Below are 12,370 nucleotides of genomic sequence, written 5' to 3'. Positions count from 1 at the left end.
CATTTTACAGTTTCCACCCTAAACACCCCACACACCCACCGTCTTCGTCCATTTGGGCTGTGCTGCGGTATAAATGTTTACATGTTGAAAACTTAATCCCCTGTCAGCAGCAGTGTTGAGAGGTGGGACTTTTGAGAGGTGATGAGGGCGTGAGGGCTCTGCCCTCCTGAGTGGATTAACAATATTATCTTGTAAGATAGTCTGGATAGTAAGGAGTAAGTTTGTTAGGAAAGCAAGTTCGGTTCTCTCCCTGATGCATTCTCTCCATCTCTCTGTCTCTCTCTGTCTCATACTCTCTTGCCCATCCTCCTCCCACTGTGGGATGACACAGCAAGAAGCCCCTCACCAGATGCAGCCTCTCAACCTCGGACTCCCCAGCCTCCAGAACGGTAAGCAAGCAATCTCTGTTCTTTATAAATCATCCAGACTCATACATTCTGTTACAGCAGCATGAAATGGACTAAGACAGGCTGCTATAACAAGATACTACAGAATGGGTGGTTTGTGAACAATTGAAATGTACTTCCCACAGTTCTGGAGGCGGGAAAGTTCAAGACTAAGGTGCCAGTAATCAGGCGTCTGGTGAGGACTCGATTCCTGGTTTGCAGATGGCACCTTAGTTTTGTGTCCTCATATGGTGAGGAGACGATCTCTCCTGAGTTTCTTCTTACAGGGTCACTATCCTGAGAGCTCCATCCTCCTGACCTCATTACCTCCAAAGGCCCCACCTCCTAATGCCATCATGAGGATTAAGGCTTCACTATATGAACTTTGGGGGGACACATACATTCAGTCCACAGCACCCACACACCACACATGTGTTTCCAAGATAGGGGAGCTGTAGTCAGTCCTAAACAAAGGTATCTGCAGCTTCCTGTAGCAGGCCCCACACAGAGCAGACCCACAGTCATATGAATATACGGCTGGATACCCTACAGGAGAGAGCTTTGAGCTTGGGTGGAGAATGAAGCAGGTGACAAAATTCTTCAGTTACGGCTCCTCTTTTTTCTGTTTGAACATTACGTTTTCTTTTGATTGAACAAGGCCTGGGCAGCATCAGGCCTCTGCAACCTTAACTTGTTAGCACTCTGAGCTAACAAACTAGCCCCTAAATACAGACAAAAGCAGATGGTGTTGCAAGCGCTTAGTACACAGAGGGAGCCTCTGCATGCCGTCTCGCTCCTGCATTGTCACAGCACACTGGGGCTCAGCAGACAGGAGGCTATTTATGGATTCACAAGTTAAGAAGTATGTGTCTGTTGGAACAGGAAGAATCTCAACTCCCTATTGACACCTTCCAAATGGCAACAGAGTAACCCTCAAGTTGCAAGCTGTCTCTAGGCTCAGCATCCAGTTTCCAGGACTCCTCAACAGACAGAGGACCCTGTCACATTTATCCCTGTTGAAATGTGCCTGACTCAGTCAGGGATGCCTCTTGGTCCAAGCGAAAGCCCTTGCTCAAACCTCAGCATATTCGGCAGTGGACAAATTCATCTGCAGACTGAAAGTTGAGTTCTGTTCAAGTTCAGGACAAATCTCAAGGCAGATTTGTAAAGCTTGAATTAACATTTGAAAGCTACAAACATCCAGGGCTTAGTCTTGACCGCTGCCCACCCCCTGCAAAAAAAAAGTTACTAACAAAACAAAACACTGAATCCAAATAAACTAAGTTAAAAATGGCTTACTCTTTTCAACTCATATATATATATATATATATATATAGAGAGAGAGAGAGAGAGAGAGAGAGAGAGAGAGAGAGACAGAGACAGAGAGAGACAGACAGAGACAGAGAGAGACAGAGAGGAGACAGAGAGGAGACAGAATCTCACTCTATTGACCAGGCTGGAGTGCAGTGATATGATCATGGCTCATTGCAGCCTCTACCTCCCAGGCTCAGGTGATCCTTCCACGTCAGGCTCTTGAGTAGCTGGGACCGCAGTTCCGTGCCACTACACCTGGCTAATTTGTGTATTTTTTGTAGACATGGGATTTCACCATGTTGCCCAGACTGGTCTTGAACTCCTGGGCTCAAGCAATCCACCAGCCTCAGCCTCCCAAAGTGCTGGAATTTTAGGCGTGAGCTACTGTACCCAGCTGACAATATGTTTTAAAAATCATTTCTATGTCTTCTCCATTCAGCCGGCTAATCAACAGTGTTCAGTTCCAAGGGACAGAGGCATTAACAACAGGTGGAATCCAGCCCCTGGACTAGCGTAGGGCAGGTGTGGAGGCTATCCTGTCTTTAAGCCCAGGGGGATGAGATTGGATTGCATCTCTAGGCATGTTTCTTGCTACAGAAAGGGAAGTGGATGGGTGAAAGGTAGGGGAGGCAGGGAGATGAATTCCATGGCCCTTAAAGGAGCCCAGATGTCCTGATCCCGGACAATGGCGGTGGGGTTGAGAGAAGTGGATGGATCCAAAGGTATCTGGGAAGTAGACGCATCTGCCCATCACAGCCTCCCTGGAGTCTCAGCCTTGCCCCGATTGTGGTTCTGATAGTCCCTGGCACTAAGCTGCTCACCTGGAGGGTTCTTATGCCTTTGGTTCCCTGAGTTTGCCCCCTTTTTGGCAGTTTCTTGCCCTGAGCCCCCAGCCCTGCCTCCCTAATCTGCAAAGTCACAACAGATGCATTTGTTTGTGGAAGCCCAAGACACTTTTCTAAAAAGTGCTTGCTATGCTCCAGGATTGGGCTAGGCTTCTGCATGTTTTCTTGTCGAATCCTCCCAATAATTGTAGAAAACCTTTATTATTCCCGTTTTATCAATGAGAAACAGGAGGCTCAACTTCCTGAATAAGGTCACACAGTTACAGAGTGACATTAGACAGGAGACAGATATGTCTAACTTGAAAATTCATGCTCTTCCCAACACGTGGCCAGGTATTAAATTTCCCTCTATTATTAAGAGACTATATGACATCATTGCCTGCCAGTGAATGATTAGTTTGGGTAACCTTGAGCAGAGGGGCACTGTCTTGATTCTCAAGCAAGACATAAACCTTGCTACAACCTAGCATCAGCAAGCCTAATAATGAAGACATTTCTTTAAATGTGAAACAACATGCTGAGAGGACACCATGATCCACCTCCATGTCACCCCCCAAGCCCCCACGATTTTTTTTTTCCTAGTAGTTCATTACTGCTTGTTTTGAAACCAACAGAAAGCTGACACAGCACACATTTTGTTCTGCAATTTTAACATGTGGTTGATTGTTTCACTGCATTTTAACTTTCTGTCTAGCTCAAGAAAAACGTGGTTAAAAAAATACTGGAACTGTTTTTGAACACTATAAAAATTGTGCCGTTTAATCATAAAACTGTGAGCTTCTTGGGGGAAGCAATGGGCGTGTTTATTCACCATTGTGTACCCAGCTCGTGGCACATGGCTTGGCTCTGGAATGCGTGTCAGATGACACGGAACTGAAGGAACACCTCCCGATCAGCCAGCGCACCCCAGGCCAACAGCAAGACTGCATTTGATCCTTCACTGCCTTTAAAAGATCTCACTGAGCCCTGAAGCCAGTGTCATGGAGAAGCAGCCCCAAGACCCCCCAAAGGGTTAGTTCACCTTTCTCCTGAACCGTTTACTCTGACCCATATCCCTCGCTGACCTGCAATTTGCTATTGAGTCTCCCTCCTTTTGATTCCCAATTAGCCTCCCCAGTAATGGACTTTGTTAAGGGTTGAATTTCACCCCCTACGACTTCGTAGGATGAAGTCCTAACCCCAGCGCCTCAGCATGGGACCTTATTTGAAATTAAGATCACTAGATGTAATTAGTCAAGATTATGTCACTGGAGTAGGGTGGGCCCTAATCCAGAATGACTATGTTCTTGTCAAAAGAACACCAGGTGAAGAGCAGACACACAGACAGAATGCTGCATGAGGATTGGGGTTCTGCTGCCACACACCAAGGCATTACTGAAAGCCAGGAGAAGAGCCTGGAACAGGTTCTTTGCCAGTGCCTTCAGAGGTTGCATAACCCTGCGGATACCTTGATCTTGGACTTGGCTGCCAGAACAGTGAGACAGAACATTTCTGTTGTTTTAGCTGCTCTATTTGTGGTATGTTGTTACAGCAGCCCCAGCCAACTAGCACAGCCTGCTAACTGGGTCTTGCACTTCGCTCCCATCTTGCTGGCGACCCTGGCTTTTCTCCCAGCCCCTCTGCCTCTGGCTACTCCGAGGGATCGTTTCACCTGGCCAGGCTGCCCCACCTGGATGGTGTCCTGTCCCAGCAGCACTGACATAGAACTATAAGAGAGCTGTCATCCAGTTGTTACTTCTGTGTTTGATACCCAAGTGGCCATTCCCCTCAGAGGCAACCTAGGGTCAGCAGGGAGTTGGGGTGTGGCTCCTCGGTGAGCACCTAGGGACCCCTCTCCTGTGCCCCAGCACTTAGAGCCCACTGGCTTTAATAATGGGTCAGATCAGACTGCACAGCCCTGGACAGGCAGGAGTTGAGAGGAGATGCAGGAAGACCCTTTCTCCTGGGACATTTTGCTGCCTGACAGGTTCACCAGGATTTATGTGCTCCTCCCTGGCCCTGTGATGACGAATTCTGCAGCCAAGGAAGGTAGACGTGTTGCAAACATTCAGAAAATGGAGAGTCTCATTCTCTTCCGGCTCTGTGCTGCTGTTGTTATTGTTGTTAAATCAATGGCCACCTTTGTGAATCTGTGCCCCTGTGGTCCCTCAGTGTCCTCTCTGAGAAAACCTCAAGACCTTGCTCCTAGTGGGAATGCTAGACACCAACCATGTCCAGCACTATGAATTCTTGATGGAAGACCAAAGGCCATGACCTTGTGGTCATCTTCTGATGGGCATTATTAGGAGGGTAAGAAAGAGGAGTAGCTGGTAAAGATGGACCTGTCTTGTTAGCAGATTGTTTTTTGAAAATGAAGAATTATTAGTTAGGTAAGAAAGCACCAGAACCAGACTCAATGCTGATTTTCATTCTGTGAGTGCTCCTGACAGCCCCATCTACAGGGCTCCACTTGGATGGTGCTGAAGGTACCTGTGTGCCCTGCCCAACAACTGGACAGAGGAAAGGATGCACCTGACCCTTCGTTAGGATACCTCTACATCATCTCCAGGAAGAGAACACAAAACCCCAGGAGGCAGCCAAAGCAACTTGGAGAATACAAGGGTAAGGATGTAAGTAAAGATTGAAATTCACCTGGGAAGTGTGCAGCTGTGCTGAAATCAGTTACAGCAGAGGAAAGCAGCACGAGCAGGTGGGTGTCCGTGGGCCTGAGCACCAACCACCCAGCATATGCCCAGAGTTCTTGGACACAAAGGGTCTCTGCCCTCAGGAAGCTTCGAATGGGGCTGAGAAGATGGGCGTGCACATAGAGAGCAACTGGAGGACAGGAGAGGACCAAGAAACTGGAGGGCAAGAATCCCAGCTGGATCTTCTGTCTGGGTGGGAGTTTTAGGGGGCAGTGGGACAGGGAGAAAAGAAACTCCCATGGGGGTAGGGCCTGGACTCATGAGCTGGAGGACAGAGAGAAGCAGCCAGCAGGGCACCTGGGTGTGGAGGTGAAAAGGCGTGCACTTTGGCATTGACTAGATTCTCCTGACACTGGGCAGGTGACTTCACCTCACTATGCCCCACAGTTTTTTGCTGTAAAAAGCAGTTACTATCTACCTTTGGAAGCCTGATCTAATAACTAAAACAAAATCACATATGAACAGGGCCTAAAACATAATAGGCCCTCAATCAAGAATAGCTACTTATTTTTAGTAGGGTCAGGATTTCACCATGTTGGCCAGGCTGGTCTTGAACTCCTGACCTAAAGTGATCCACCAGCTTCACCCTCCCAAAGTGCTGGGATTACAGGCATGAGCCACTGCACCCGGCCTACTAAAAATATAAAAATTAGCTGGGTGTGGTGGTGTGTGCCTGTAATCTCAGCTACTCAGGAGGCTGAGGCATGAGAACCACTTGAACCTAGAAGGCAGAGGTTGCAGTTAGTTAAAATTGTTCCATTGCACTCCAGCCAGGGTGACAAGAGTGAAACTCCATTTCAAATTAAAAAAAAAAAAAGAATAGCCACTTATAAGAGAAGTTTAAACTCTGCTTATCTGACAAAGGCAATATAGGGGTGGTCTGTGTCTAAATGCCCCACCCCACCTCAACTCGCACACCACCTATGCTTTCTGGAAGTGTGGCTTCAAGAAAATCCACCAGGCAGGGACCAGAGCATCCCCACAAGGATTAGATCTCAGATAACACAGAGCAGGGCTGTCTGGGGCCCATTGCCAGCATCGCACACTACAGAATGAAAATTATTGCAGAGAGAGAGAGTGATGAATGGTCAAATCTCCTACCTGTTTATTATGTAAAGTGAAATTTAGAGACGAAAGAGTTTGTAATCAAATGAAGCAGAGAAACTGACAAAGAAAATTGATGATGTCGTGAAATGTTTAACCTTACTGACACAGGGCTGGTCCCCTGCAGAGTGCTATAAATCAATAGGAACGTGTCCCGACTGAGCTGGTGTTGGCAACCTGGATTTGCCCAAGCAGGAGGCAGAGCTGGCTCTTGTGCAAGAAGAAACCTGCTCTTATTGGAGGAGACGGAAGAATATAGTTCTTTTTCTCAACAGAACTTAGACAGAAATGCCAAATCCTGCACATGTTCTATAAGAAAGAAAATCCACAATTTCAAGTACCTTCTTAATTCTACTTTAAAAAACATATCCTGTATTTATGAATATAATACAATAAGCAAAAATTCTACAATTCCTTTGGAAACAAAACGAAACAAAACAAAACATTTATTAGCCATTACTTTTCCTGACCCGAAATTGGTGACAGCTCTTTGTTGGAAAGTGACATTTCATAAGATGCTGAGTGTGAAAGCATGACAGATGGTAAACAGGTTTTCTTCCAGTCCCTAGACATGACTATTATAAAAGGAATTGTGGAGTTTAATACTGTATTTAAAGCCAATTTTGAAAATTGACTAAGTCGGTTCTGTTTCTTCCATTATTAGTTAGGCTTTTTTTCCTCTGGAAAATATACTTTTTGTAGGCTTATTTCTAATTTTGACATTTGTCAAACTTGCAAATATAGATAAGAAAATAGACAGGTAGCATTTCTAGATGAAGAAATACAATATCGTTAGAAATCTAAACTGGACCAGATGTGGTGGCTAACACCTGTAATCCCAGTACTTTGGGAGGCGGAGGCAGAGGCAGGAGGATTACTTGAGGTCAGAGTTCAAGACCAGCTTGGGCAACACAGGAAGACTCCCATCTCTACAAAAAAATTTAAAATAATTAGCCAGGCATGGTGGTGTGAACCTGTAATCCCAGCTACTCAGGAGGCTGAGGCAGCAGGATTGCCTGAGCACAGGAGTTCAAGGCTGTAGTGAACCATGATCATGCTACTGCAATCTAGCCTGGACAACGGAGTGAGACTCTGTCTCTAATAAATAAGTAAATAAATAAAATAAACAAAAACAAAAAACTGACAGTTTCCAGACAATGAGCACCATGGGCCATTAGCAGGTTTCAGGGATGGGTCCATTTGGCCCCATCATCAAACTTTGGGCCTGTGGCTGAGTCACTCAGCTTTACAGGTAAAGGCTCACCTGTAAATGGAAATAAAAATAGTAACATTTGCTTAGAATAACATGTGATCTACAACGTATTATAAACTCCCTGCGTTTGCATTTGTGGTTAGTTGTTGTCTAAGAAGACAACTCACCAAGGCCTCACTGACTATGGGGCAAGATTGGTTTCAGCTTCAGATGAAAGCTGGGTTTTGTTCAGTCTCTTAAGGACACCTCCCACCAACCATGCTGAGAAGAAAATGGAAGGGAGCTCCTTAGAGTAATCGCCTCCGTGGGGCCCAAGCACCTGACACCCCCATTTTACGTTTTTTACTTTGTGATATGTCAGCCAATCAGGGTTTAATTGCAGAAGACAGATACCACCCTAGCTATTTCCAGCATATAAGGATTTAATACAAGGATTTACATTCTTACGAAACCTTTGGAAGATCAGAGTCACCACGGTTCCTCACCACAGGCTCATAGTTTCTGCTCTTAGAAGATCAATAAAAAGCACTCAGAATGTCTTTCTTTCTTTGGTACCTGCTCATGTTTGCTAAGACTTGACTGTAAGTCTCAGGCCACCCCTTCACAGTCGCCCGAATGGTCCCCCCATGAACAATCCTTGTTTTGGGACCCAAGACCATTCGGAGATGAAGTCACTGGCATCAGGCAACAGGACTGGGGTAATCTCTCCGCATTATTTTCACTGTATTTGGTCAGTATGAGGGTGGGCAAAACCCTTTCTTCATCTTGTCTTTATCTATTGGAGGCTTGCAATCAAAGAGAAACAAAGTCGATTTTTGAGAGTGAAGGCAGCCTCCACTTAGCAGCCCCTAGAACACCAGACAGCAACCAAAATGGCAAATTCGTGACTTACCGTGAGAAGTGTGCCTGCCAAATGGACTGGAGTATGCAGCCTGGGAGGGGGGACCACAGTATCCTTTACACCAGAGAGTCAGGTGCCTCCCCTCAGGACAGCACAGGAGACACAGCCTCATTCTTGCCTTTCCACTCCCCCCATTGAAGGGTCCCATCAACCATCTGCTCCTAGTCTTTCTTCAGCTATGGCATCATGCCATCAATTAGAATTCGGCTGGCTTCCTTCACTCCCTTGAAATCATTTCAGATAATCATTCTTTTTTGAAACACCTCCCAACCCACCCGCTGCCAAAACCATTGCTTGGGATGTGACAGTTCTATAGCAGTCTGGTTCTGTCCCTTAGATATGGATTTTTCCTAACTTTGCTCCCAAAGGGAAACCCCATTTGATGTTGGGAGGACGTATTTTCCGTCCTTCCACCGTGCTGCAGACATTCACTGAGAACTGCCTCCAGCTTTCCCAGCCTTCTGCTATTGATACATGAGAAGGATAAAGGGCTCAAAGCACACACTTCTTCCCAGGCAGTCAGAGGCTGCCCTTATGGGCAAAGGTGAAAATGAAGAGTAGACCATCATGGTAGGAAGAAGGAATACACTCTCTCCAGATGGGGGAAGGATGCCTGGGGTCTTGGACCAGGGAGAGGAATGGAGGACACCTCTCTCTGGATACTGAAGAGGTTTGCGTTGACATAGGAAAGTTGGTTCAAAGACAAGCAGGAGTTGAGATGGAGCTAAAGCTGCATTTGGCTTTCCTCTTCATTTATGTCTTACCTGTCTTCTTTGCTTACCTTCTTTATTCCAAGTATTCATTGTTTTGCTTTAGATCCTGCAACAGAGCTTATTTTTGTCTTTGACTTCAGATATTTGTTACCCCAATATTCTACTTGTCTGTAGGATATCGGGGTAATAAATCTTAAATGGTTACTTGTCTTTAAATGGTCAAACAATTCAGAAATTTATTTTCTATTCCACTTATCTGTAGAATATTGGGGTAATAAATTTCTCAACTGTTTTTACTCTTATTTCATTAAAAAAAGTTTAAATGCACTTTTTTTTTTTTTTTTTTTTTTTAGTTTGGGATATGACCTTTATTGAGCTTATCCACCAGAGTGGAAATAATGTCTGTACAAAACCAAATGTTTGTTACTATAACTTCTGCATCACAATTAAAATCCAAATAGTTTTTTAAAAACAGTCAACTCAGTCAAAACTCACTACTTCAGAATCAATAGCTTCTTTGAACCCACAGTAACACTTAAATATGGTTAAGGCTCGAATGCAGAAATTTGGTTGTTTGGAAAGCTAACTGTACTTCCAACTTGCTCAAATAGACTTACAAAAAGGCAAAATTGTGTTTTTCACAGAGATACAGTCCACTGGAATCACCAACACTGGACAGCTGTTAGAGTATTTAGAGTCCTGAGATAACAAGGAATCCAGGCATCCTTTAGACAGTCTTCTGTTGTCCTTTCTTCCCAGAGATTTGTGGATGTGTGGAATGACACCACCACCAGCAATTGTAGCCTTGATGAGAGAATCCAACTCTTCATCTCCACGAATAGCAAACTGCAAGTGACAAGGGGTAATACGCTTTCCCTTTAAGTCTTTTGATGCATTTCCTGCCAGTTTCAGTACCTCTGCCGTGAGGTACTCCAGGATGGCTGCGCTGTACACGGCGGCAGTCGCGCCCACACGTCCATGACTGGTCGTCCTAGATTTCAGGTGTCGATGAATACGGCCCACTGGGAACTGCAAGCCGGCTCTCTGCGAGCGGGAAACCGCCTTTGTCTTGGCCTTTCCGGAGTCCTTCCCAGCCTTACCGCCAGCCATTTCGAATTCTGCTGAAGCTCAAGCAAGCAAGGCAGAGAAAGAGCTAATCAGACCCACGGCGAGATCCCACCACCTACTTCTCCGTCGCACCTCGATTCAAACTGCCAAAATGTACTTCTTTATGTGTGTTTCAACTTTTTAAAATCCTCAAAATTATTTAGTGAGAGAGTAAGACAACAAGGTGTGAAAAACAGCAACAACGATAAAGTTACAGATGGTTATGTCAGAAGTATCTAAAGGAGTCAGAGTCATGGGAGTTTGACCCCAGCTATAACCAAAACGTAGGTTAGTTGTTTGCCACCCGCAGGGCCCAACTTTCAAGAGCAAGGTCTGGTATAAAGAAAGTGATTTATTCCAAGGCTAGCTTAGGAGAAGAAATATAGGCATCCTGCCTTAAGTGTTCTGCTTCACTTTTGGAGCTGAAAGCAGGTACTTTTAAAAGACAGGAAGGGAAGCAATCAAGTGGGGGGGGTCTTTGTGTTAGCTCTGGTGCCTTATCTACTGGGCAGCTGAGCTGGTGACTGCTGGCACCTTTGTGGGCACAGGACCAGGCCAAAAACTCCCCAAGTGGGAGGGAGAGTGCCAAGGAAACCTCCTGGTGGGTGAGAATTCTGTATTGGGCATGCTTTGGTCTGTAAATTGACTGCTGACTCTCCAGGATTGTTCTGTCTTGGTGCACATAGTCAGGTGAAGTCACCCTGTAGGTGGTGTCTGGCGATGCAGAGATTAAAGGTTATATTTGCATTCCTAAAGGACTAAGTAGGAAGTGGAGAATTGTGAAAAGAAGAAAAGAGAAGAGAAAATTTTAAAATAATAGTAACTCATTCTCTTCTTCTTAGAGAAAATGGGAGTACTCAGTTGCACAGCCACATACACACCCAGTGAAATCTGACCGGTTAGGCTGGGCCAGACATCGTAAAAGCAGCCACATTTGACTTCAGCTGTGAGACTTGACCATCAACCTCCTTGGGAGAGGACTACGTGAAACTAAATTCATCAACTAAAGACGGTCATTATCAATCATGAACTGTGCTAAAACCATCCAGTGTATAAACTCACTGCAACCCCCTTACCAACTTTTACAGGACTCTTAATTATTTTTTAGATCTGGGTCTCCCAAAATGCAATTTCTAAAACGCCGATTAAAATGCCTTTTCTGTTATTTGCTGCTCTGCAGAGTTTTATTTCTTATCAGTTGACAAAGGTATAAATGGCAAATAGCTAAATATTTCTTTGATGGCTTTTTACACATATACCCTCTGCTGCAGTATGGCATTAGTAAAGAAGCTGCAGTGATTTCTACTAGGGGTGCTGGTAGGCTATATTATTTTATATCATCATATCACATCATGCATCACATGTATGCTTTAATTAATTCATGCATTTATCCATTTGCTCTACAGAAATGTATATTAAGCATCTATTCTGTGCTAGCAACATGCTAGATGTGAGGGCTACAGAAATGAACATAGCATCTGTGATGTTGTGATTTATTTTATATATTTGTATATTTATCTATTTGTATTCTGTATATTTATATTTTATGTGTGTGTGTGTGCATGTGTGTTTATATATATGGTCTTTATCTCTACTTAGCTCCTAGAAGCCTTGGAATCTCCAAAAGGATATGTATCTGTTTGTATCCTAATGATTGACCTTTGGCTGGGGGCTCCTGGAAGTCCTCAGAATGAGGTTGGTTGCCAGAGGAACCAAGCATGTTATTAGAGGGTTGGGACTTTCAGTCTTACCCCCAACCTCTGGGAGGAAAGAGAGATTGAAGATTGAGTTGCTCACCAATGGGCAATGATGTAATCAATCATGCTTACATAATGAAGCCTCCATAAAAACCCAGAAGGACAGGGTTCCAGGAGCTTCCGAATATCTGAAGGTGGAGGTGATGCACCCAGAGAGGAAAAGAAAATCTCTGTGCCTTTCCTGCTTGCCTTGCGCCATGTATCTCTTTTCATCTGGTTCATCTGTTTCATCTGTATCCTTTGTAATATATTTTGTAATAAAACAGTACATGTAGGCAAAGTATTTCCCTGAGTTCTGTGAACTGCTCTAGCAAATTAATCAAACCTAAGGAGGGGGTGGTGCAAA

General features: G+C 44.8%; 1 protein-coding gene across 1 annotated transcript; it reads right to left on the bottom strand.

The window, feature by feature from the left end:
- Positions 1 to 9,507: 9,507 nt before the first annotated feature.
- LOC105709754 (histone H2A.Z-like) lies at positions 9,508 to 10,375 on the bottom strand. Its single transcript, XM_064373462.1, has one exon. The coding sequence runs from the start codon at positions 10,268 to 10,270 to the stop codon at positions 9,764 to 9,766; it is 507 nt and encodes a 168-aa protein (XP_064229532.1). The 5' UTR covers positions 10,271 to 10,375; the 3' UTR covers positions 9,508 to 9,763.
- Positions 10,376 to 12,370: the final 1,995 nt, after the last annotated feature.

Source organism: Aotus nancymaae, unplaced genomic scaffold (assembly GCF_030222135.1).
Source record: "Aotus nancymaae isolate 86718 unplaced genomic scaffold, 86718_ANA_hifiasm-v0.15.2.pri h1tg000009l, whole genome shotgun sequence".
NCBI lineage: Eukaryota > Metazoa > Chordata > Mammalia > Primates > Aotidae > Aotus > Aotus nancymaae.
Note: the sequence above shows the minus strand (reverse complement) of the source record. Positions and strands in the feature narration are given on the sequence as shown.

Bases quoted from the DNA above. Each gene is read 5' to 3' on its own strand.
- LOC105709754 (XM_064373462.1), bottom strand. From the start codon at position 10,270: ATGGCTGGCGGTAAGGCTGGGAAGGACTCCGGAAAGGCCAAGACAAAG.